Raw genomic sequence first — 27,709 nt, 5'->3', positions numbered from 1 at the left:
CTGCACCTTAGGCCTCCTTTTATAGCATTTCCAAAACTTTACCTTAGCTAATTAAAAAAAATCTCACTACTGCTTGGATGCACATCAGCCTACCGTGATCCAAATGGTGGAACTGGACACACAATCTGAGATAGACAACACTTGGCATGCTACCATAACAAAACAGCCTGCAGGTCACTTTTCCTTCTCATTGGCTGGAGTCTCTGAAACCACCTTCCCTGATGTTCAAGTTCATTGTGTTAACGCTCTCTGAAGTTAGAGCTCTGCAACCCGCCCTGTGCGTGCCTCTAGAAGCTATGGCTCTCAGAGCATCTGCCATCACCTACAAAGGACAGCAGAACTCACAGCACACATTTAGATTTATGTATGTAGTTCTTTCCAAAGCTGTTCAGGAAGTTGGTGGATATCTACCTTTCAGAACGAAGTCCCAGTGCTCAAACTTCCAGGCAGAAAAAGAGCTACTGGCAACAATTCCATCGAGCACATATCCTATATAAAGTCACCTCCAGTTATGACTTTGGAAGAGCTTACCCAGTTAAATATCCCTTAGTTTCAGACTACAAGCTAAGCCAGGTTAAAAATTTAAAAAAAAAAAAAAAAAAAAAAAAAAGAAAAAAGGTATGACACTTAGAATCAACAGGAGAACTAGCAAAGCAAAAAAAAAAAAAAGTCTACAGGAGAGAACGGACAGATGCCTGTGGGGAGAATATCTTAAAATCTACGGTAAAGTCATACTTGGCAAAATTCAATAGATCTGGTAAACATCAAAGATAAAATTTAGCAGGATAATTCCACCAAGCACCATTAAAAGAAAAATGGGACCAGCAGGGTTACCAGTGAAAAACAATGCCAGGCCTAATAGCACTGATCTACCAGAAGCAATTTATTATGACACCAGAAATAGCTATTTTCACAGTGGATGCTTGAAATGAAAACTTTAAAGCTTCTTTAAGTCTTGAGCTATAGCAAAGTATTCAGCCAGCCAGCCAAAATAGCTGAAGGGAAATAGGAAGGCCACATGTGGAACTAATTACTCATGTAGAGGCTATGACAAAGAACATTTCTCCAGACTTTTCATGGGGGCTTCACTTTCAGGAAGTAACTCTAATTACTGTTCAAGTCTCGGCAGCCTGCATGCCGCTGACAGTTCCAAGAAAAAATGAACCTATTTGCCCTTTTCTTGGTCTGAAATGCCAAAATATAAAAGCGCGACTGGAGGCATTAAAAAGAAACAAAATAAGCATTGGCTTATTGCAGCAGATTCTCGAGCTGAATTCTTTTTATAAATTCAGTTTTTCAGCCTGCAGAAAACAGCAAATTCTGTCTACATTAACTCGCTCTCCGTTGGCTGCAGCAGAACTGTACATCTTGACTTTTTACAGCTTTTCCATACTGGGGCCCACTTCCTGCCCGGTTGAAGAAAAAAATCTGGCCTGAAGATGAAATGACTGCTTAACATTACACTAAAACATCTGGTACCATTTTATACACAGACCCATGTCTGAGAGCAGGCAATTCTAGCGGTCTCACCAGCGGCACAGTGCATACCCAAACCTCCCTAGGGTGACATCATCCCATATATGGACTCTCAGGCCCAGCCCTCCCCCTTTTCCTGGTCCTAAATTCATTGCCAGATCCCCAGTCTGCTGCAAATGTGCCACGTCAAGACTGGAAATCACAGCACTTCAGTGTGTTTCAGTGAGTGCTGCAGAGTGTGAGGGAGAGCCGAGCACAACCCGTGATGCAGGAAGGCAGTTTTTCCCAAAGACTAAAAGAGGATTTAAAATAAATAAATAGAAGCGTCCGGAGATCCTGCTCCGTCGCCCCAGTGTTCAGACTACCTGTTCAGGACAATGCTGTTGTACAGTAGTCTGCACATTGGTTAGACTGGGCAAGGGAAAGCAGCGACATGGACTATTGGGGACGCCAGTTGCTCTTGCCAAGGAGAAGACAGTTATTGCTCCTTTCAGATCTCATATACAGTATTTTTCTTCACAGGTTTTGCACACTAGGGAATAAGAAACGCTAAGGGACACTGTGAAAAAGGAGGACTGCAGAATAATGCGGGGAAGACATTCTGGTAAGGCCTACTTTGGAAGAACACCTGGCCTATGACCTGGCAAACCTAGGTGACTCCCCCCCCCTTCCTCCAGTCATCACTGCAAGAAAGATGGAGCTCTGATGATTTACTAAAACCTATGCAAGAAATGAGAGAGGTATACTACCTAGACGTGTACTGCTTAGAGAAGTGTACAAGAGCATAGTTGAAGTTCGGTCATTTCCTTTTTTATTTTTTTTTTTTTTATTTAAAATAAAGTTTATTTTTGCCCACAAACTAAAAAGGTAAATTTAATATTTTTTTACTCGTAGCAATCAGTATAAATATCTAAGGAGTATATTGTTTTTTTTTAATGCAGAAGAGGCTTGCTAGAAATATGTATTCCGAATAGCTCTTGTTATGAACTATTGATCTGAAGATCAATTTTAAGAAAATACTTGCTCTTAAAGTAATAAAGTAATATAAATGAATGCATGAATATTATTTAAAATTATTGTAAAATATGTTATGTCGCTGTTGGGAGAACTGTACTTTGATTTTCTATGCAACTGAAACTTCTTTGCAAGTAACCTATGCTCTATGTACTAATGAAAACTGGGAGGGTTGCCATAGGGAATGTATGACTACTCCGTGCTTGGCTTCTGCCATGTAGCATACGAAATATTTGATTGTTAAGGAAAAATTACCTCTGAAAGTGCAGGATGTAATGGGGAAAAGTAATCCAAATCAATCAATAAATAAAACAGAACAAACAGCTTTCCACCCCATACCTGCCTGGCTATTGCTTGTAAGTGACCAACACCGATTGATTGTTGCCGCTGATGAATAGCTTGCTTTGCTGATATTTCTTCTAACATTCTAACATCTTCTAACAAAATGATAAGTTACTTTGTCCTAAATCCCACTGATAGAAATGGAATTTGTAAACGAATGCAGAAGTTTGCTTTGGTGAATTTCCAGCTGTCCTGGTAGGGGAAAAAAACCCTCAGGCTGAATGAAATCCCCACGGACAGAATAATACAAAAAGTCTGGGCTGCAATCTGATACCAGCTGAACTCCAGAGTCAGCTCCCCTAAAGTTAACACTAGTAACAAACTACTGCAACCAGAAAAAAAAAAATCCCATCTATATGGTGCTCATTATGGCCAGGAAGGCTTGGAATAGCTGTACTATAAAAAGAATTAGCAGAAATATGCAGCCATTAGTATAATAAGCAGGCAATTATGCAGAATGCGTGTTATATTCCAAACAGCCTTGATGCTGTACAATTAAAAAAAAATATGTATATTATTATTACCTTTCTCACTGCTCCTTCAATAATCAGTAGAAGTCCTTTTGAGAACGTGGCCATGTAGCATTAGTGTGACTGTGCCTATACTGCTTGTCTTACAGCCTGCAAAGCGACAGCTAGCACTGCCATTTCCCTTACCCTCCCAAAAAAGCTTATGCATTTTGACTTAAAGAATGATTACTTCTTTTAATTGCAGATGTACTTCCAGGTTGCTCACCCTCTCTTCCCTTATTTCACCAAAGATTATCTTCAGTGTTAAATTAGTGAGTTTTAATCCATATGTAGTCCGAAGGAATTTTTACCCTCGTTCTACTTTAAAGTGAAATTACAAGCAAGATAAATGTAGTCATTAATAGCAAAGCTGAAGAAATAGGCACAAATTAAAGGAATGGAATGAGATTCAGGCTTGCTTTAATATTTCTCAATCTTTAAGCTTGATTGCTGTTTTAGGCATAAAAAAATCTGAGAAGTTTTATGACTTTTTGTCACAGCGGTAGAAAAATGGCTTTCAAATTGCATTAAGAAACTTGCTCTGTTACACTTTCAGGGGAAACGCAAGCGCTCACAAGTATGTTTTCTATCTATTGCTTATTTGCATATCCACTTTTTGTTTGTTTGTTTGAGAATTCTGATCTAGAAATTAAGAAAGTAGCGTTAACAGGCCGTGTGCGAAACCCCGTTAGAGACAGCTGTTAGAGATAGCTTACATGATTGTGGGCAAAATAAGCAAAGAGCACCAATACGTACAGAACGAGTATTTCTCTTATCTCTAGTCTGCTATTTGCACTAATCTTTATTTTAAATGGCCTTTCTGGATTTAGGAAGCGATTCCCCTCCCATACACCCATGGCTGCTCAAAGTTACATTTTTAGCCTGCAGGGCTGAGAGCTAGGAGGCCCCTTGGCTTGGGGCTTGGGAAGGGGGGGCTGTGCACAAAGCAGCCGATACGGGAAGAAAGCCTGTATTGTTAGCGATGAATAAGGAAGTATATCTACTTCGACTCAGCAATCAAAACATTTCCAAAGTGAATTAAGTGATTCTCTGCTTCTTCAAACGGCTCTGTTTTAGCTAGGAAAAGTTCTAGCTGATTATAATCAGAAAAGACTTCCAAAGTTATAAAATAGAGGTTTTAAATAGGCACGACAATAAACACAAGGCAGCCGTATACAATTTTTTCATGAGCAGAAAAAATCATTACTATTTGCAAAGACTATATGTATATACAAGCATATATATATATATGAGAGCAAGTTTCAATACGTAATTAATCACAGAGATCTGTGTGCAACCAGAGAGATACCAAAGCTTAAATCTGTAGTAGGAGTTAAAGGATACAGCTCACGTTATCATACAATGCTCAAAACTAAGAAAAGCAGATGTGGACAGTTGAAGAGGTCAGGGATTCAATATAATGAACTTTTGTTTTTATCTTTTAGTACAACCAAAAAAAATTAAATAGGGAAGAGGAAAAAGTATTTAAAACTTTTTCTATATGTATATATATGTGTTTTTTTTTTAAGAAGAAAAAAAAAGAGAGTGGGAAGCCACTGAACCCTACAAAATTACAGAGCAAGCGAGCATCCAGGGGCAAAAAAACACTTTAACAAATGGCATTTGACATTTTTCAGCCTTGTCTTTAAGTCGCTCGTTGCCTTCTGCATTACAGTTAGCAGCACTCTGTAATGCAGCTGCATGTCAGGAAGGATGCAGCTCTGCTCCCCACGCTCCTTGCCCCCCTCCCTGCACCATCACTGCATGTCCACAGGCGCTGCTCAGACCACCCAGGTGCCATCGCTGGGTGCAAAACAGGACGGCCCAAAGAGCCAAATACTGGCAAACAGTTCCGAACTCATCAATAGAGAGTTAAGTGATGATTACCTTGACATCAAAAGATGCTGAGCAGGCTGGAAGATGGAAAAAAATGTAAATCTTAGGCTGGGTAGGGTTGTTTTTTTTTTTCCTCCTTCTTTGTCATTATTATTTATTTAGTTCTTATCAAGGACGTAAGTCAACAACTACTTGCAGAAGGCTTTCCTTCCCAAACTGCACTTCATTTTAACAAAATCTAATTAAAATAATGTTAAGGATCAGGTTAAACCTAGAAAAGGACAGGAAAACTGTAGAGTTCAGAATGAAACTTTCCTGAATAATGCTATTGTGCTTCTGTGCTGCATTTTATGTTGCATTGCAAAACGGTATCTAAAAATAACAGCCTTCCTTGATCACAGCTGGAGAGAACATAATTCTCAATTTGATTTCCAAACTACCTATATTTAAAGCCAAATCCTTCCTATATGTTCCTGTAAAAATAACACTGGAAATCATAGCATTTTGTCACAAATACTGTAAAATACTCTTAAGCCCTTTCCTGACCTAATGAATGAACCAGACAGAGCGCACAGACGTTTAGCCCTTTTGTCAAGCCAACTAGAATCCAACTTTTAAGAATATCTGCTTTTCAATGAGAATCAAGTGGAGGCAGAGCAGTACCACGAGCAATCCCAATTCTCTGAAGGCAAAATGAATGTGCCCCAGTTACAACAAGTACAGCCGTTTGCTGATTGCTTGATGAATTCTCCTTATGCACAGTTATTAGAAAGACCGCACAGCCTTTCATTTATAACTCCTACTCACGAATTCCCTGATAGCTGCTAATAGGAAACCTATTAATTGCAATGCATGTTTTTGTTTTTCCAGTCTTTTTTTTTTTAAAAAAAACTATTGTTTGCCAGTGATTTTTACCATACAACTCTTCCAAAGATCCACAGCACAGAAACTGAGACCTAATCTTCTCCCAAACCACTGATTTATTTGACAACTCAATTCAGACGTTATATATAAAACAAGCAGTTTGCTATATGTGCTTTAAAAGTACTTTTCACTTGTCACTTTTTGCATTAGAATTACCAGGTGGGCAGGGAGGTGTGCTGTGCCATATTAGCGCCCAGACTTATTTCTGGAGTTCTAAGTAAAATTTTAAGCAAGTATATTATAAAACTAAAGGGAGAACATTTAATGACTTGGAATTAATTTATTGTGCCTAAATTAGCTAGTCATGCTTTATGTTTGATTATGTTTTTAAGATACATTACTTCATTTTGCTAGTTTTGAGGAAAATGGATATATTTTATGTAATCTAGGTCCTTAATTTGTATCATTCTTGCATATTAGCTAAAGTGTCTTTAATTTTAAGTCAAAATAATTATTACTGCTAAATCGACACACTTATTACATACTAATTTATTATTGGACTATCCACACCATCAGCCCTTTGGTAAATGCACCCCTTTTACAATCAGCTCTCAGACCTGAGCTTCAGTGCTCCTCTTCTAAATGGGATATACTTAGCACTGGTTTGAAGGCTTGCTGCTTACCTATGGAGGCACTAGTGAGCAACAGGGATATAAGAACACCGTTACAAAACAGAATTATTCCATCTGTATAAAAAAGTGATACAACTATTTACCTCCTACTTCTTTTATATGTCTATGTGTTTATACTTTCTGAAACAATGCCTCAACACATAAATGTCATCGAAAAATTGGATTACATTTACTGTGTGTATTTTCTATATAGTGAAGCATCACATCTTGTGATGTAAATGATACTACTTGCTTTTTTTTTTTTTTAATATTGATCTGAAAAACCGACTGAAGCTCAACAAATTTGTTTTCTAACAAATTATGGATTTTGAGAGAGAGCTAAATTGAAATAATATGCAAAGCAAAATACTAAAGTGATATGATCGTGGTAATGGGACAGCTCGCACATATTGCCATAATGGATATAAAATGCAACTGGTTTTCTTTCCAGCACATCACCCTTAACTGGGTAAATGTGCAAGTTGTTGTCTCCATTTGTACAGGAAGATTTTTATTTATTTTTAACATGCAAGATTATTGTACTTATCTGCTCCTAGAAAATATGTACTGTGTAAACATATCCTTTATCTTGAACTTCAGTATTTCTGTGCTTCCAAGAAGAGTCAAACCATCTGGTTATGTTACCACGTGTGAGTGCAATATGCAGGCAGACTCCTGCATGAGTTGCATATAAAATAAATTATGGTAATTACGGTTTCAATTATTTTTTTTTAAAGACTGTTCCACGTGTTGAACTCGTATCTGATCCATGTCAGCACAATGCCAACTGATGTACTGAAATGCTTATTTTTCTGAATAAAATCAAATTACGTTCTTGTCCTACAGCTCGCAATGCTTTAAAGTTTAATTCTGTTTTGTGTGCTCCCCCCAACAAAGTCCCCCAAAGCGGATGGGTACAAAGCGATCCCCACCAGCGGTGATGGCTCCAAGGGACTGGCTGGACGGAGTTGTCATGTGTCTGCCTGTCTACACTTGCTGTGCAGAACATCCTCTCACCTGTACAGCAGGCACAGACAGGCAGTCACATGACAACCCAGCCTGAGTGACAGCCGGCTCTGACACCCCAGAGCATCTTCAGCAAGAGCTGCAGCCACGAGTCGCTCTGGATCTCAGATGGTCGGTCAGTAACCAAGCCGCGTCCTGCAACCCACCTAGAGTCAAACCAACAGTGCCTATAAAATACAATAAAACCCACTGCTGAAATTTTTACTGTGCTTTCTATAGTACTCTTTTCCTAGTTGTTCTCATTAACTCGCTAATGACAGGTTTTATTTACGTGCAGCTCTGTGGCACCACAGTAAATGGGAGGAGAGAGTTCTCAGCCATAAAACTCGAGCAACTCGCGCTCTTAGATTGCTGCTGTGCAGAACCACAAGTGTTGCTGTTAGCCATACAAGTGAGCACAGCTTGCTGTGTGGCAAGTCAATCCTAGAAACACACACAATGTCAGAGCCCAAAGGAACTTCTCCCCTTTTTGCTCTCTTACCCCCCTCTCTTATTATCTCCCTCTCAAACCTTACTGAATTTTACAATTGGGAATAAACTGAAATTACAACACAGGCTGCATCTATCACCAGATACGCCCTTTGCTATTGAAGGAAAAAGGAAATATTTGATTTGAAAATCAGAATTAAAAAGATTTTTCAAATTAACAAAAATTTCACATTTCTAGAAGTTCTTATCCTAGCCCCAGCATGGCATCCTTTGGTCTCCACTGAGGCTCTGAGTGCTTTGGAAAGAATAATAAATTAAGTTCTCTGACCATGCCCTGTAAAATGCAGCATTGCTTTACCGACGGTGTCCTCCTGTTTATGGCAGAGCTTTTGAGCCACTGGAACAACTTTCCACATTCCCAAAGCCTGTATTGTCCCAGTGTAGAAACTGCTAATTCCAAAACTTCAGATTTGCAGGCTGGCTTTTAAGTGAATCTTAGCACAAAATGATACAGCTTTTTGTGTGAAAGCAGTAACAACTGAGAGCTGAAATGATTTCAAATGGATGTGTGTGTATATATATTATATATATATATTTGTAGGAGATGCATCTCGTAAATCTTCAGCTAGTATTAAATAGAGTACTTCACTAAAGAAAACTGTATTTGTGAGCTATATGAACGTGCTAATTTTGCACTTATTTACAACAGTCTCAAAGCAGTACACAACATTTTCCACGCTTAATCTTAAGTTCATGGAAAAGCACAAAGTCGCAGTCATGCAACAATTTTATGAACACAAGCAACTGTGTGCAGGGCCAGAAACTAATTCAGATAAGTGTACACATACTAATAGCATAACCACTGTACCCACGGTGATCAATAACTACAGGATTGAAAAGAACTCTTAGGCACTGATTCTCATCTCATCTAGCACTAAAATCCCCTTGCATGTTTGAACAGCAGCAAAACCACATCAATAACTATTGGTCCCTTTTTTTTTTTTTCTCCAATTTTGATACCATGCAACAAATTTTGAAATGCTTTACTTCAAAACACATTCCACTGTACTCTCTGCTCCAAAAGCCACAGCTTACAAGTAGAAGAAATAATTTGCATCCTCCTAATGGCACTAGCAATTACTCGTGTTGAGAGAGCAATTTTGATCTCTGAGTAAATTCCAGATTACACAGAACAGGCTCAGCTTACACCAGAGGGGGTACACAGCCCCAGAGGTCCCAACAAACGCTGTGGCTTTGTGAAGCACATTGTCAGAGCTCTCTGGTGCACAGAAGCTGCAGCCGTCCTCGCTCAGGGGTAGAGGCACAGGGGGAATGAACTCACTGCTGTGCTTGGGAGAACAAAGGGGAGAGCAGAGCTGCATCTCCCCCAGACGCAAGGAGATGCTCCCACTGCCAGGGAGGAGCCCCAGCAGGGACACGAGGGACCTGAACTCCCTGTGACCTCTCTGAACACACACCCGTGCAGCGCCGGGCACAAGGCAGACACGTAAACATCAGTATCACTTCACACGTCGCTGAGCACCACATATCTTCCTGGGGTGGAGACTCAGCAGCATGCAGCCTTTTCTATAATGATCCGAGAACAGGATGTGACAACTACCAAACAGAGCTGAAAGTAAGGAGAACATTTTAAGGACACTAAATATAATTACACAAATTGGAATTCAGCCAGGAGAGCAAATATTTGCTGCTTTATTTTCAGAAGCCAGTAGTCTTGTTTCTGAAACAAGCCCCCGGTCTGTTGATTAACCGAATGGTCAAGAGGTGGCTTTGACTGTTTTTACAAAGTGCCTAAAACAGACCTCACTAATTTTTGAGTCCTACTGGGAAAGGCTCTGAAATAAAAGAAACCCAACATAACTTTGTGAACTATTCCACAGAACAGAATAATCAAATTATGCAGCAAATTTGTACTCAACAGGGAACTTCTTCCACCCCCAAAATGTGGAACACTGTGCAGTTAATGGGCTGCTCGGGGAGGTGGTGGAATCTCCTCCCCTGGAGGTGTTCAAGAAGCATCTAGATGTTGTACTGAGGGACATGGTTTAGTGGAAATATTGGTGATGGGTGGATGGTTGGACTGGATGATCTTGGAGGCCTTTTCCAACCTTGATGATTCTATGATTCTGTTACCTTGTCTTACTATCATAAGAGATTCCTAGTGATCTCCCATATCAGCCTGAATGAACTCCACGTATTTCCATGACTCTCAAGCACACCTGGTTGGCAACTAAGAAACTTTAAAAAAATTAAAATATACACATGGAAATCAGACAGTGGCCAATTCTCTCCACATACTGTTCTAAGATTCCCAAGTGACTATCTCTAGCACACTACACAAACAAACCAGTAATTTTCAAGTTGCATAGCAAAGGGCATTCCATAAATATTTTGAGGAATTTTTATGTTTCCCACTAAACAAAGATAAGACAAAAAAAACAACATCAAAACTACCACAGAAGTTGCCACATCACATCTTAGATGCTTCTCCAAGTGCTTGAGATGGAAAATAGAAGGGATGTAGATTTCAGCACATCACTTACCTGTAGTCAGTTACCTGTACCTAGTCTAAGACAGTAAGTTCTTCAAGGCAGGTCAGAAACAAAGACAAATTTTCACATTCATAAAGGCAACTTCACTTTTTTTTTTAATTACACAATTAATTATAATTTAGTGATCATAGAATTAAATTTCCTGTTTCCACCTAGCACATCCCTGACTGAAAATTTAATCATTTTCTTGTTATAGTATGTACATTCAAATTCCTATACACCTTAAACAAAGGGGTAAGGGGCATAACCTTCGAGGTTCAACTGATTTGTCCATCAATCCTACCATCTACCTAAGATTTCAAAATGGCAATAGACAAAGGGAAAACACTCTGCTGACCACCATGATTTCCACCATCAACAGTATTACTGGAGTAACTATTACTCATAAACACTCATTAAAATTCCCTCTTTACCTGTGCCCAATTTTCCAACGATAATTAGAAAAAAAAATAGCGTACAGAATAATCCCACTTAAACCTTTAACACAACAAAGTAACAACAGAACTGCTTTTGAGTTTTGGATAGAGGATATTATTGCTAACATTGTTGGAAAAAGAAAAAAAAAAAAAAAAAAAAAAAAAAAGCCCAAGCAGAACAGATCAGCAAAAGTTGGTTCCCAAATTTGCCTAACAACATATTCATATTTCATAAAGTAAGGAACATAAACATCTTGTTTATCATAGAACTACTTTTTCCAGTTCTCTTATTTCCCACCTCAGACTTAAAGATTTTTTAACAGGGGGCCTTTTCTGGCTTTCCAGTAGCAAATGTGAACACCCACTGCATTTGGCTACAGAACACCACAGTCAGGCTTATCAGCTTCTCAGAACATGAAGCCAGACAACAATTGTTATCACTAAATAAACTGCTGTAGTTACTTCTAGGAGTAACTGTAACCAAACAATTTATGATCAACTTACAGTAGACATATAAGAGCAGCCCAAACAAACACATAAAAATAAACAGACCACTCCAAAATGGGCCTTTTCTATTTTAGTTCTATCTGTGAAACCACAGGAAGAGAAGTTTAAAGAGTAAATAAATAAATAAAAGCAAAACAAAATAAACCCATCACAACACCCTATATTTGTCACCAACATTTTGATGGAAGTCTTAGAAGGTCAGCACTCTTCATAAATCAAAACCAAGAATTTAAAACAACTCAGGTGAAACCTTAAATCATTCATTCAGATCAGTACGTATTAATTTCACATTTTAAGGTGATTTCAGAAGACTGAATGAATATTGTTTTTCTAGTAGACATCATTTTTTCATTTCTTACCTCATCATCTTTATACCAAGACAGGCTTTCTGCAGTTAGAACGAACCAGTATTCCTTGGATCCTCCTTTCATGATGCCAATATTGTTGATGGTCAGCCAGCCCTTCCGGATGACCTGTGCAGAGGTGCAGTCAGGCACAAGTTAAGTTCATTATTCATTTAACATAATTCTGTCGCTGCATTCATACTTTTAAATGAAGAATTGTTAAATAAAACAAGAATAAATACATTTTTTTAGCCCAGTAAATTCAAAACAGTGTTTTTCAAGTTCCTGACTTGCAGTCAAAAAGCTGGAGAAAGAAAAAAACCTAAAGATTATCTTGTATTTACAGCAAGTACAAATGAACTAAGGGTAATGCAAACTTTTATTTCTTTGCTGCATAACAGCACAGAGTCGAAGTCCATTAAACTTTACATATGATTATACTGACAGTTCTAGGAACAACACCTCCTCTCTGGAGAAGCACACAGCTTCTGGTGTGCATGAGGAACATTCAGAAGCTGAAAGATTTTTCTGCAGTCCATGGTCCTCTTTCTCCAAAATTCAATAGAATGTGATAGGGACAGGAACATGAGAGCTGTTCTCCTCTTGTAAGGTAAAACGGGAGAAAAAGAAAAAACTAACAAAGCAAAAATGGCGATTGAAGAAATGCATAAAGGAGAACTTGCAGAAAACATACAACTTGAAGACGGAAAAACAGAGGGGAAAGCAGACCTGTAAGTACTAAGGCCAGGAGGCCATCTTATATAGAGAGAAAGGGACAAAAGAAAACTGGAGAGGAACGAGAACTTGAGAGATGAATCAGAAGAGAGACCAGTGATGAGAACTCGTTTATGCATCATACAGATGGAAACTTTTAATTTTATTGGAACATTTATTTTCTTCTGTTATATACATGAATAAATAAATGCTTCTTCCTATTGTACTTTCAATAAGCAAATAGAACTCCTCTCATAGGTACAGGCAACCTCAGACCATTCTGTTCTTCCTGTCAGAAAACCCTTTCCTTGCCTACGAGACACCGAGATGGAAAGAAAAAAATGCTTAGAAAAGCCTTCCAGAATTCCCTCAGCAAGTCCCACAAGTGTGGGACTGTGTGATCAAACCTAAGGTTCCTCCTGTTCTACGGGAAAGGTGAAAATGCAACATTCCTTTCATAGAACTTGACTAAGAAGTCCAATATCAACAGTCAGTCCAAGAAAAACATTCAGTGTCAATCATCTACTCCTTGACATACATGAAGTTTTAGGGTCAGAATTCCCTTCCATTCAGCATGGCATTGTTTGGGCACTGCACTGCGCAAAGGAACAAACCGAGTAGGAAAGATATTAGAAGTTGCATCGAACTGGAAACATATTGGTACTGCACATATTGAGAGTATCAGGTTTTCTGGCCTGAGTGCAACTTAAAGGAGCCATGCTGATAAGAATTTGATTACCCACCAAATCTTCATTTTACTTTTTGCTGCTTAATGAAGTGAAGTTTCAACAGAGAACAAGTAACGTGAATATATCCAAACAAGCGTACTGGCCTTCATGTATCTCCCACAGATTAAGTTGTAGAACCAATCTACTTTATTATTTATTTTCACTGAACTACATAAATGCAGCTTTGTGGAAGAAATTTCAGGCAAAATTTAGTCAAATAGGGATTTCTAATTACCTGAGCTTTGCCTCTCAACAAAGTGAGCTATACCTGTACCTCACAGCAAATGCTCAAAGGCAGTTAACCTCATGTAATGCTCACTTAAGGAGATAGGACAGGATGCCATTGAACCATGCAGTCCACAACTTAATGTGCTGTTTTGCTTCCAGTGTAGAACACGTCGCTTATGGGAAGCATAAACAGCCAAGGCCAGCACAGTACTACAAATTGTTCTGGATACAAATCTTGGAGAGGGTAAATGATTTAAAGAGAGATACCACAGTAGGAATAGAAGGGTGGTTTCCAGAAGTAAACTGGTGAGAACATCTGAGAAGCAGGATTAAACCCCTTACAGGTAATGAATACTTCAAATGGATGAGACATAATAATCTACGTATTCCAACCAATGCTTTCACTCATCATAAAAGACAGACTTTGTAGAATGTTAAGATAGTCAGTTTTTCCTCATTTTGATAAGAAGAAATTTGCAACAGAGGTCTCAGCGCAGACTAAGCTAAGGTTTTAAAGTCTAACCTATACAAGACATTTAAATAGTAAATGAAGCTTTTAATACTTCCTTCCTGTAAATATAAAGACTGTCTCAATAGCTCCAGAAGACCCCCCTGCTCCAGTCTGACACATTTCACTATCACTGAGTGTGAACAGAAACAAGCTGACTTGCTAGTACAAACATTGGGTGCTGTCTTGTAAACAAAAGAACTTGACAGTTACTTCCTCAAGAATCCTGTGTGCTGATGATTAGGCACACAATGTGACACGAAGAGCAGGGCACCAAGCTATAGCAATACCTCGGGCACATGTTTGTAGAGAGCAAATTGCTAGATCTTTTAATGCATAACTCTCTTGAAAAACAGGGTACTGACTTCTGATCTCTACAGCAAAGCATAATTACAAAAAATACTTGAAAGCAGTTTCAGGGTACATCATGGCAGAGAATATGATCTCGGTGCACTATAACATCCAAAGAGCAACAGTGGAACCTTATGTTCTTTTCACTGAATTGTTCACTGAATTTCCCATATACTTTATTTTTAAACAAAAAATAGCTACACTTTCAAAATACTCAGTATCAATGTTGGGGTCAGGGGAGAGGGAAATGTCAGATCAAGGTGTAAATGCAAAACAAAGTGACTTTAAGCAATGCACTTTTAATTTCCAGACGAGCTGAGTTCCACCTTACACTCAGCAAATTTCTCAGAAGATAAACCGAGCTGTATTTTAGAGATGTCCTCCCATGGGCAATCGGCAGCAAAGGCTTTCAAAAAGATTTTTGAAGTTAAGAACTCCAATTGTGTCTGCTTTATTTGTTTTTGATCACGTTAGCTATTTTGTACAGTACTCAACTACTCGGCATGGAAAATGAACGTTGCGTTTTTCATTATTGTTTTCTCAGTTCATCTTCTGGTTGGTTTGGATTTAGGAGATCCACTTCAATAGTCTGTGTTGATTTCTAAATGTCACTCTGCACAAACCCGATAGTCACAATGTGATTTACAAGCCTCAGGAAGGTGAAAAATGTGAGTATTGCCAGAAGCTAGCAAAGACAATATTCTGACCGGTAGTCAGACTCCATGTACAGGATGAACAAGAGATGACACAGTTCCTTCCTTCAGAGTCCTGATATCTAATCTGGGTGTCTGAAAGATGAAGCTTAGAGGGCACAAATGCACATGAACAAGCCAGAAGGAAGTCGCTTTCTGACAGCTCTGCTGCATGAAATCCAAATCACGTTTGTGCTTATATGCCACCATTTCAGGGCTAAAGAGGAAAACAGGATTTTACACACTAAGTGCTTTTTAGGGATTGCTGTTTGACTTGCTCATTCCATTAAATCAAAAAAGATACTTGTGAAAGAAATACAGAAGAGACTCAGTAAGCATTCCTCTTATTTCAAAAGAAGTATTTGAAAGACGATTTAAAGCAAGACAAGGAAAATTGGCTGAGCAGACAGAAATACAAGTGTGAAAATCTTGAGCCTGCCTACAGCAACCTTACAACACAGCATTTTGTTGAATTAACATAGTCCTCTACTGAAGTTAAGAAACGTAACTCCATCGAAATACCTCTGAATGCATAACACCAGACCCAACACAGCTCCACTTCATCTTGTAATTGCTGTGACACAGCATGCATTACCAAGTAACAAGCACACTGAGGAAGAAAACAAACTGCAGGAACTAGTGAGGCATCCTTACGAGCTATTGATCCTTCAGCTTCAACTATGAAGATTCTTGCGCTACAATCAGTACTGCTGTGCTAATGCAGTATTTTGCTGTAATTTGCTAAATTACAGAATATAAACACATTGTGCATTTTGTCTGTGTCCAGCAACAGAAAGCATCTTGAAATGACATCATTACCCTGAGATCACTGCACAATATACCACATTACTTGCAGAAGAAAGGAAAAGATGGCGGTGACCAAGTCCACACCTCCAATTTAAAGAAAACTGTAGTGTGTACTAACACCCAGCAGTAGAAAACTGAAATATGCTTCCAAATGTCAAATCAACCACAATAATAATCTAAAAGTAAGTATCAGTAAGCATCATTTCGAACAGTACAACCCTACTCCTGATAAGGTGAAAATTCAACAGCAGCATGACCTGTTCAAGGATATTTCAAAGTTTAGCATTATGCTACTGTTCATGAGCTCCACTTCTAGAATCCCTCACATAAACATTGGCATGTCTTAACAGAACTGCTACGTCAGGACTTTCTGAGACCACCTCACTGAGCAGGGTACACGTTTCCACTTCCATCCAGTTGCTGTAACAAAAAGATCTGTAAATATGCTTCTTCTTGGGACATTCAAGGTAACATGATTCAAGTGCATCTGAAGACAAGACTATGTCAACTAATAATTTTTTTAAAAAAAGAAACAGGAAAAAAGATACTGCTAGTGCAAAAAGCTACTTATTAGCACAATAGCTGAGGCCAGGGTCTGAATGCTACTTGCATTCAGAGAAAGTGAATCAGATTATGGGTGTCTTGCTGGAAACGAGGTGGGTCAAACAAAACCTTTATACCCAAACCCCTGAGTCACTACACTGACATTAATCTCCTCCCCCAATTACATGGGCAACTTGGAGAACAGCAGCAGAAACACAAAACGGAATTTTTATATAGGTGAAATTTAATCCTCTGTAATTGGAGCGGTTCGCATTCTCACACACAGTGATCTTGACTGGGCACATGGATCACAACGTCCTCATCTTCTGAAGTTTATCAGGAAGGGAAGTTCTCAACAAAAACAAATCTCAACATACATAATACAACAGCTAAGCGCAGACCAGCCTCCAGGATCCGGATCTTGTTAGTGTGTTGTGCAAAACTAAGCATTATATTGATTATTTCAAGCAAATTAGAAGACAAACTAACCTGTGGCTTAAAAAGAAACTTTGTGGAGTCAGGTCAAAACCTCAGGCGGTAGCAAAGAAAAGAAAAAACAAGAGAGGCCAAAGATTGAGCATGAGAGGATAAATTAGTAGCAGGAGAAAAAGGAGCAAAAACATGTTAAGAGGAATTGGCATGGCATTCTTTGCCTAAAATACAACATTGCCCAACATATTTCTGAGATGCATAAAGACAGTCAATAGCTATTTACATCATACCAGTTCAAAGCACATCACAAAAAAGAAAAGCAATGTGATTGCAAACAAGCACTCCAAAAATGCAGGAAAACTGAATGATCTTGATTCCCCTGACAGATTCAATTCCACTGCCGTCAGGATCAGTGCTGCTCAGCCCTTTTTTTTCCTTTACTAAACTCTTTAGTCATACAATTTAAAGATATGGCCCCAAACTGGAAAAATGTGTATGTTTTCAGCATAGATATCAGATAATGCACACGGTAGAAATTTACTTCTTACACCTAAACATCACTGAACCAGAAATACCTTGTTATAAAATTGCCTGCTGTTTCGGCAATTAATTCTGATTAGTAATATTAAATGCATTCACATTTTTATTTATTCATGAGATGGAAGGAGTAGAAAGGAATCTGTCCGTCATATACTGATCCTTTTGGAGCTTTGAGAAGAATACTGAAGAGGCTTTAGATATTTTTATTTCTTCTATTGGAGGTAATTACTTTATGTAAACCAACAATGCCAGTAAGAGTACCTGTAACCATAAACAGCATGTTCATTTCCACAACAGCTAAATTGTTTTTGATTACCAAAAACTATTATTCACCCACCCTTTCAAAAACTAAAATTGAAAAGGTTTACTATAAATAGAGGCACTCACACAAGATAAACACTGCTTTCCAATTATATAATAAACATCAGTTAGTCATTTTAGTTTGAAAAACTTGGTAAACTCTAAAAATATTAATTTTATTCAACATTTTCTATAGCATTTTGAGTTATGCTAGGTTCATACTTGTAACAGCACGTTAGTGGCAGTTAAGTGATGAACTGCAATTATACTTCATTGAGGAAGGGTTACAAACAAAATAGCTCAATATGAAGTAGTTTAGTAGCAAGTATTAAAAAAAACTCAGTGAGTTAGAGACAAACTTTTCTTCTGAGAAGCTAAATGAAAAAGCAACAATAAAGCTTACAGAACTTAGCTCGTACAATTTGCCTTGAAGGCGGTAGATTGGTTCCCTGAAACAGCAAATTGCAAAAGTGAAGTTTTATTTCAGAAACATTTCTCATTCTTTTCAACTCCAAACAATTAACTTACAAACATCTGCTTATTATCTTTAAAATAAAAGGTTCAGCAAAGCCCTTTATACCAATGAGTAACTGAGTTGCAGTGTACAATTTACAACTCCCAGCTTCATCTCCACTTCTTTAGAGAGAGAACATTCACTTAATTAAAAAACCATTCATTTCATTTGTGTATTTTTGAAGAGTCAGATAACTGGCTGATTTTCCTTTTATGGGACACTCCATAGTGATGACAGTTGTTGTGTTTGACACACGTTCCGGCACAGCTAGATAAGAAGGAAATCTCTCCTCAGAGGGGAGAGGCAAGTCTTTGAAGCTTTTTCAGCATTTAGACCTTTCAACTTTTTTCATTTTAGTCCAAACCATACATTACAGCAGAAATGTCACTCACGCCGCTCAGGCTCTGGGGGAGCATCACATTCAAGAACTTAATGGAGTAATTTTGACCAATGTCTTAATAAAATAGCTTCCAATTTGTTGGTGTGAGAAGGAGATTGGCTTTCCATCTCCAAAAAGACAGCTGAGTCAATCCTATAACCTCTTATTTATGACAGCACAGATAGAGACTTTCTGAAACCTCAGGTTTAGTACTCGAGGGATCTATATTCAGTGGTCACACATGAGAACTTCAGCCTTACACCTTTGACCACATTGCTCACGAAACCATCAGGAAGATGGTCAATGTGGGTAATTATTTACACAGAATCTGATTGGCTTTTTTTAGTAGAATTTTCAGAAACCCATTAAAGTGTGTACTATTTCTACAATACTTTTTTTTTTTTTTTTTTTTCCCTGCTCAAGACTTTGCAAAACACTCAAAGCAAGCAGAAATGCTCAGCAGCATTTTCATTATTTTGACATTAAACTAGGAGTGATCCTGTGAAGTACCAAGTACCCCTGGCCCACACAAGAGCACAGAAGCAAAGCTCAGCAGCACTTCGCACCTTGCAGAATCAATTCCATATCGTTATCAGATAAAAACAAAAAGTCAACTGGTTTTATGAATGAGTCTCAGTGAAAACACTAATTTGACTGAGATCAGCACTTATTTTTTGTTTGGGTCGAAAGAAAATGACAGTACGCAGTCAACATCTTCAAGAAGTTAACTGAAAATTTTCAGAGGTAAGGGCAAATCTGTTTTTGCTTGCTGAATTGCCCCTTCGCTGCTATTAAGCTGTGAGCACATGAGAACAAGAAAAAAAACTGTGTGACAAAGAACACACAAGCAAGTACTCACCAATGTTGTGGATTCTGAAATTCACAAGCTTGCAGTTAATGGAAAAATGCATTTGTGTGTAACATGAAAGACTCAATGCATTAAATGACGTGGGAGGGGAAGCGCTAACCAGAAGGGCAAGCAGTAGCACGTTTTTAAATAAGTAATGATGGTAACAATGAAATTCAGGTGGCTCTGAAAACTTCAGTAAAACAAGGAGATGATAATGCATTTTATGTGTTTCATGCAGAAATGGTAAATTATAGATCCACAAAAAAATAAATGCAGCCAAGTACACCAGACAGCTTGGATTAACTTGCACATGCCATTATCCATTCTCTGTTAAGGTGCCTACCTGATTTCCCACTGCACTTTTGTTAACCTGACTGCTTCTTTGTTGGGCACTAAGGAAAGCAGAGGAAAAAAGTTATGCTGAAGAAACTCAAAAACTAAACCAGTTCCTGAGCAGCAGATTATAGCAATAATAGTTACTTTTGATTCCAGCACATAAAGCCAGTGTAACAAAGAAACACAGCAAAATCATTGCATGTACCTGCATCTTTCACTGTGTTTTTTTCCTCTTTTACACTTCCACCTACTTCGTTTTATAGGAATACTTGCCTGCTTAGCACAGAAGAGAGATGCACAAACAGCCCCTACCAATCACCTCCTTTGCAACAACGTTCTACTTACAACGGTAAAAGTTACTAAAAACAGAGAGATTACGGCTCATCTGGGTAACTTTGGAAATGCTAGCTTCAATAAATATTAAAAAAAGACAAAAAAGAGTTATTTCTGTTATTTAGAGCACTACAACAAAATCCTCCCCTGCTGGAGACTTCTTAATAGCTTTGTCTTGACAGTTTGCTTTGAATATTGTTCTAATATTTATATGCACTTTGAGGGTGTAAATTTAACCAATGGACAAAGCTGCCATAAAGTTGGTTCAAAAACCTGGAACCTTGTAAGAACAGAACACATTTAAAATTATAACATTTAAAATATTTTTCTTAATTCTTGGACTCTGGTAATCCCAGTTCCTGAAACAAAACACATTCCTTTCCCAAATATACAAGTTGTTATTAATTTTAAAAGCCTTTGCATTATGCAGCTTCTACATGGTAGGCCATACAACTGCAATATTGCTGGAAATAGGAAATAGATGTTCTAACAGTAGGCTTCTGCTACTTTACCACCAGAGCAGCCACTGGTGACAGCAAGATTTTTTTGGATTACGTTATACTATTTCAGCAGGCATTGATTAAATGACAGGAAAAAAAAAAGCACAGATTTAGATAGCTATAACATTATTCTGAAAGAGTAAGAAAGATAGATGTGCTTAGATCACAACTGAAGTTCCCAAGGCTGAAATCATTTTATGCAGAGATACCAATCCGAAGAATTGCTGGAGCATCATAACTCAGTTCTGTCCCAACTCTGATCATGCCTTAGGGCCATAATCTATCAAACCAGCAATCCACACACTGTCAGAGAGAATATCCAGAGTGATGTCTCTGTTTGCTGGGCTTAGTTCTCAATATTTTTGGTCAAACAGCAGTTCATGTTTCCCATGCATCATCATAACTTTGGTGCACAAATTGTGATTAAACAACCAGGATATAGAAACCAGAGCAATAATTCAGATCTGATCAGTTGCCTGAGAAGCACAATACATCTTTACAAAACTTAACTGCCATTCTTACAGCGATCATTGCTGGTTTTTCTCTTTCAGTTCATTGTCTTATGAAAGACAATTAAATAGACAACTAATGTCATACTAAGAAATCCACATCTTTTAGCAGTAATCCATCTACTGTTCTAAATACAAATTACTCTTCATGCAGATTGAAGCATGTAGTTATGTTAGAGTTACACAAACTGGAAACAAACCCAATCCCTGCATTTTACCAGTCATTCCCCACTTAAATGAGACAAGTATTAATATTCTAAGATTTTCCCAAAATGAATACATTTCTTCACAATTACGTAAAGTTGTTCTAAATATTGGCACTCTTAAAACTTTCTGAAGCCAATTCACATCACACTGTAACCACCCCAAACCCTGCAATGCTGCACAACAGTGTGAAATGCCTTGAGCTCTCGTTCATATGAAGAAGGTTCACTGGACTTACGCTTGTGAAATAATACAGTCACAGGAGACAGCTGGTTAGAAGACTCAGCAATCAAAAGGAAACAGTGGGAAATCTGAGGAAGCTACACTTCAGGATGTTTAGATACTGCAGAAGTTTGCATGCTCCCCCCAGAATGATTTCATTTTCAAGTTTTAGCATAATTGCTAAAACAACAATATGATTACAGATTAAAATGTGTATTTTCTACCGTTCAGGTCATAAATAAATATTACATCTTAAATTTCTCTTAATTAACCAAGTCTTCTCTTCCAGTTGATCACAAGTCAACAAAAATAACTTGCCTAGTCATCAATTTCAACTCCTATACAGACTTGCTTAAACTTACAGTTATTAGTAAAACTGTCTAGAGCCATTTGTTATCCGCTCATGTCCCTCACAAAGGGGCTGGGAATTTCCAGATCTCAGTTGGCTAAAGAGGAAGAAGCTTTGCTGAGAATCTGGACACTGCAACTATTTGGAAAAGGATGTAGCAGTGAGGTCCAGAGACTGAACTACAGGCCCTAAAAACAGCATCCATGAGCAGGATTTTTCCAGAAAAGAGGCATGAAGCAGCTCCAAATATACCTGGCATTCCAGAATCCAGGGCCATAAATAGGAGGCTCCAATCTGACATAAGGAAACATCTTTTACAGTGAGGAGAGAGTCGACTGGGTTAGATTGCACAGAGAACCTGGAGAATCTGTTTTTTTTTCCCTGGACATTTTCAGGACAAATCCCTGAGCAAACTGGTCTGAACTCAGCATTGTTTCTCCATGTGATTTCCCAAGGTCACAACACACCATTACTATGTAACGGAGTGTTTTCAGCAGGCTTTTTCCTGTCAGAAGAGGATGAAGTGAAGCAAATAGCAGGCAGGTTGTTGTCTTGACCTCTAGAAGGCCAGCTACCATTCCTACAACATCCTGTCATTTGTCAAAAGAACTGATAAAGATATCCAGGACCTGAAAACAATATCAGAGAAAGTTGTTCAAGCTAAACACAAACAGTGCCTCACTTTGCCTTTTCCATTCTCAGCTTTTTGAATTCTGTATTATAGCTTCAAGACACGCTGTCCAAGTTGTAGACCTTCCTTTTCAGTGCTAAGTAGAATAGGCCATAATATAACATGTACAGTGCTGCCAAACTTAGTTTCCAGCACCACATGTAGATGAAACCCATTACGATTCCAAACACTGTTATAGAAAATGAATAAGACTGAAGAAACATTTATTTGTCAAAGTATGGAGACATCTTTAACATTTTTACAAGTGTCAAGGAGTTGGTATGAAGTCTCTGACAAAAAAAAAAAAAAAGACTGGCTGGGAGCTGAGGGAGAACATTTCGGAGAATATTCTCACAATCTTTTCAATTAAGAGGAGAATGTCAAAGCAGGCTCTGGAAGTTATTCTGCTATTATTCTCTACAGCCAAACAGCAGGCACACTTAAACTTCTGACACTTAAATTCAGTGATATGTTTAACTCTAAGCAAAACTGTTTTACACAGAATCACAGCTCCCAAAACAAGCATTAGCAACAAGGAGAGTCCACAATAACATACATTTCTGTGTCCTTAAAATGGATACATCAACAGCTTTGTCAATGCCTCCTCTTAAAAATCAATGTGATTCCCAACCAAGATAAAATCCTCAGTGAAATCAGATTTGTGAACTAGGGTAAAGAATCCACTACAAGCATATATCGAAAAAGAGCATCCTCCTGCATGACTGGGATTTTGCAGCTTCCATCCCCATTGTCACAGCATGACACATGTTGAACTCATTTAAATTAAGAAAAAAACCCACTCTTCCAGTGTCTTTATAACAAAGAATCTATATGTACATACTTTGCAAAGCCAATGAAGTCTTCATGGTTGGTGTTGATGTAAGAAACCTGGATATCAATCAGCAGCAGCACCTATTAGGGGAGACAGCAGACCAAAAAAAAAAAAAAAAAAAGAAGGGGGGTGGGTGAGGTTGAAGAGTGAGACTGAGAAAAACTGAGAAAAAGAAACCTTCATTTTTCTCCATATTCTCTCAATATTTCTTACATAATTGTTCGAGCAAAAGTTTTCTAAGTCCTATCACTTCTGTTCATTTACTTGGTTAATAAGCTAGATTACAGGAAAGCTTAACACTTCCCTCTGCTGTTTTTTTTCCCCCTTCCGATAGACATAATTTTCACCAACTAGCGTTTGCTCAGCTCCCTAAGACCAACTGTCTGTTGTCAGCAAGAGCTTAATAATATGCAACAAGTTTTTGCAAGCTAGGTCTAATCCTGTCTACTTGGACCATTTCAGTCAAGCCAGCAAGGAACCATACAATATCAGGGCATCGTTTGCTTTAGGTACCTCACTCAGAAGTGATACATAAGCTAGAACTGTGACAGGAAATGTACAGTCCAGGGACTACGCAGCCACTCTGATGCAGACACCATGCACAAGAGAAGTTAGTCAATGAAATAATGAAACAAATGATCTGTGAAACAGCAAAATTTCAACTTACTACTTGCTAGTCCCTTTAGGTGCAAATTTGAATCAAACTTGATAATCTACCCAGGCAAAGAGTTTAATAAGGCATAGGAGAAAGCTCAATTCCACCCTTGGACAGCTTCTTGAACAGATATGAGACTGAAGGGAACCATGACTGTACTTTCCCTTCATCTTTCCAGACTTCCGTTTATCAGCAGGAAGTTAAGAGGAAACATATTGCTATCACAGAAGTCCCAACACTTCACACAGGACCTTGCTGAACACAAAAGAGGAAGCCTTTAGTGTCTTCTCCTCCCTCCCATCCAGAGCTTCACAACCAGGGCCAACAATTTAAATTGCATAATTACCCACTGCCCACACTGATGCCTTTGAGGTGTCAGCTTCTCAGTAAATGCCATTTTCAGACTGAAAGGACAACACTTGGGACAGATAAGCCTCAGCAGTGAAAATGAAGTATGAGTTTTACTTTTATAAAATACTGACATAATGACCACTTCGTTAGAATACCAGGCTCTCTTTATTTAACAAAGAAGTCCCATCTATTTTTTTTTCCCCAAGAGACCCTAACTTCCACATGCTTTACTGTGTTCTATCAAGGAATCACAATACTGTGCTTATGAGCAAGACTTAAGCACTACGAATAACTCCACCTGGATCCTTTCATACTCCTCAAAGTGTAGAGTTATTTCTGCACAGCTCTACAAATGTAGTATCACTCTTGAACTCCCCATCATTTCTAACAAACATGTAGTGCCTCATGCTGTGCAAAAGATAGTGGGGATTTCAGTCTAGCTCTTACCTCCAAAAATAACCTCTCTAGAATTTTGATTTAATTGTGATAAGCTGCTAACAGCATAAATAATGATGTGGCTGTGAATAACGTATTTGACAAACTCTTGTCTTATACAGAAAGATGGTATTTTGTACATTGTTCTGGGAAATTGCCAGGTGTAAGCACATAATGAAGAATGGGAGGAAAAAAAAGAGAGACTACTTATTCTAAGCATCTTCTTCCAAATTTTGAAGAAACCAAATGAGTCAACTAGAACACTCAGCAAGCTTATGCCCACTATGTTCTTAGAAGTTATTTAAGACTTCACTTAAATTGTTCTGTGATTGTAAAGAAGCAGAATATGCTGCACAGCTTACTATCTTGCGTGTGGAGAGAAATAGTCAGAGCCGAGAACTAAGGAGCTCTGCTCAATGCTTCTTCCCCAGTTATACTTCCTGTCACACTCTGCACTCCCCAGACAATAATTCCATTTCCATCCTTGGTAAATTTTCTCATATGTAGTCCAAGCCTTAAAGTTTCCTGGATTTGGAATGCTTAACTGGGTGACAAATATTTTAAAAACATTTCTCTGCATTTTATTCATTTATTTTTTCTATACTTCAAGGAAAACTATACTCAGAAAAGCTATATATCCATGAACCTGAATGGTACTGATTAATGAACTCTCAAAACCAAGTTTAAAATATCACAACTAGAAATGACCAACCTAATAGCAATCCCTGTCTTTTAGAAGAAGTTAAAAGTAGGGACTTTTTCTTTCTGATTTTAGAGATCACTTTCTAATCTTCACATTGGAGATACTACCTTTCAAAGCACACAATAGCATTCAAAGGTCAGTTCCAGTGGCTCTAACCTATGCACCTCAGCAAGTCTGTCAACATGGCCAGGGACAGACAGGGCCAAATTGCTCAGCTCTGTGCACTGTGGTACAGGAACAAGCTAACGCTATTTTAAGCCAACATTGCCATTGAGGCCCAGTATCCTTAAGTCATATCTTGAGCTCACTGGATTAAAAGGTGCTGTCACCCAGAGGCTGCTTGCCCAGTCAAATAATGCTGTTTCTGAGCCATTAAGCCCTGGGATAAAGAGGAAAGTTGCATTACCCTGAATGCAATTCTGGAGCTGGACCATGCCCAGCCAGCTCATAAAACAATCAGGAGATCATTCTACCCAACTCACAACCACAGCTGATACAACAGCACCTCTTCTTTATCATCAGTATTCTTACGAGAAAAAAGGAGGAGTAAATGAGAAGAAACTTTGAGCACTTAGAGAAGCGTATCTGGGTTCCACTTTCAGATTAAACAGAAAACAGCATTAGAGATTGTATGAAGATGCCAACTGTCCTGAGTTAATCTATGATAATGATTAACTCCTTTTTTATTTTATAGTAATTCCCAGAAATATATGCCCAGATTTTCATCAAGAGGGACAGAAGAATTACAGTCATTGTGTCTAAAACAGATAGTAATTTCTTTCATCACCTTTTCATCCTCTCTTACCTCTCTGTGAAAGGAACACATTCATTTCCAAGAAGTACACAAAAAGCACAATGAGGAGGAAGATGATGAACCTATAACGAAGGACTCAGATCCTCACCATAAAGCAGAGGAATAAAAGGCTTATTCTAAATTAGGTTGTTTAGCTGTTACTAGGGAAGACAAAATCATTAAGAATCAGGACATCAGCCTACCTCTTGGGTCCACAGGCATTGACAGGGAGGATGTCTGATGCTGGAGCTGTACTGCCAGTACCTTTGCTTGCCATTTCTACTTATCTTGAAAGACCAGATTAGGATTTTCTGTAACAATTTAGTCTCTTCTGTCAAAGCTTAGTGGTAGAAGAGCAATTTCTAACCTATTCTCAAGTGTGTAGCCTGCTGCTACAAAAAACATCTTTTGTTATTTTACTTTATGTGTAATAACTTCCTTCCTCCATACATTTCCCTGAACACTGAACTCCTGTGTATTCTCACCTGATCCTTGGTCTTCTCTTCTCTTTCACGAATGTAACCAGCAACAATTCTTTCTGTTTCCTCACATAATCTTGGATAGGTTGCCAACTGAAAAGCAAAAATACTAAAAATTCATATCTGCAGGATAGCTTCAATAACATGTAAACAAAGGAACTTCAACTTTCTTTCTTGGAGGAAAGCAAGTATTATAAATGGTTTGGTGAATGTAAGCCTCCCTTGCTATTAATAGTGATCTTCCAGAGAAACCGTAGGGACGTAAACCCTTGGACTTTTTTTCTGTGTTTTTGCTCTATAGAACAATGAGGAGGAAAAGAATTGTTTGGAATAAAAGTAACTGCATCACTGAAATCTAAACATTCACAAGAATCCAACCAATCTCACTCAGAGGTGTGGGAAGACTCCCACTGCAGATCTGGGATAATAGGTTAGAAAGGCCAGTCTTACAACGCAGCATTTCACTCTTAACTAACTGCATATCCTTTGAATACATCCCACATCTGACACAAAGCTCCATAGAAGATAATGGGAAGGCATTAGGTAAAGGTTGTCTTTCTCAACATACAGATTCTGAATGGACATGTACAAGAACTCTGCAACAAAGCTTCAGCAGCTAAAAACACAAATCGTAAGCCATTCCAAGAAGAAATCATACTTCTACCTGACTGTTCAGAAGTCACATAACTTTGAGAAATGAACTTCCATGATGAGTTATCTTATTTCCTTGACTGTTATCACAAGA

General features: G+C 38.3%; 1 protein-coding gene across 7 annotated transcripts in view; it reads right to left on the bottom strand.

Moving 5' to 3' along the window:
* Nucleotides 1-27,709, bottom strand: part of DNM3 (dynamin 3) — a 166,941-nt gene that overhangs the window by 105,576 nt on the left and 33,656 nt on the right. For 4 of the 7 annotated variants that reach the window (XM_042819179.1, XM_042819185.1, XM_042819182.1 and 1 more), the window contains exons 11-15: nt 26,971-27,057; nt 23,558-23,628; nt 19,937-19,985; nt 18,270-18,299; nt 12,023-12,136 (exon numbers count right to left, since the gene is read on the bottom strand). In XM_042819179.1, coding sequence (XP_042675113.1) covers nt 12,023-12,136; nt 18,270-18,299; nt 19,937-19,985; nt 23,558-23,628; nt 26,971-27,057 — 351 coding nt within the window. Of the gene's footprint in view, nt 1-12,022; nt 12,137-17,067; nt 17,074-18,269; nt 18,300-19,936; nt 19,986-23,557; nt 23,629-26,970; nt 27,058-27,709 lie in introns of all 7 variants that reach the window. The other 3 variants (XM_042819181.1, XM_042819184.1, XM_042819180.1) reach the window with 2 other exon arrangements.

Source organism: Centrocercus urophasianus, unplaced genomic scaffold (assembly GCF_019232065.1).
Source record: "Centrocercus urophasianus isolate 14NV4802_14NV808 unplaced genomic scaffold, USGS_Curo_1.0 seq_18, whole genome shotgun sequence".
In the NCBI taxonomy this organism is placed as follows: Eukaryota; Metazoa; Chordata; class Aves; order Galliformes; family Phasianidae; genus Centrocercus; species Centrocercus urophasianus.
This window is presented reverse-complemented; position numbering and strand designations above follow the sequence as displayed.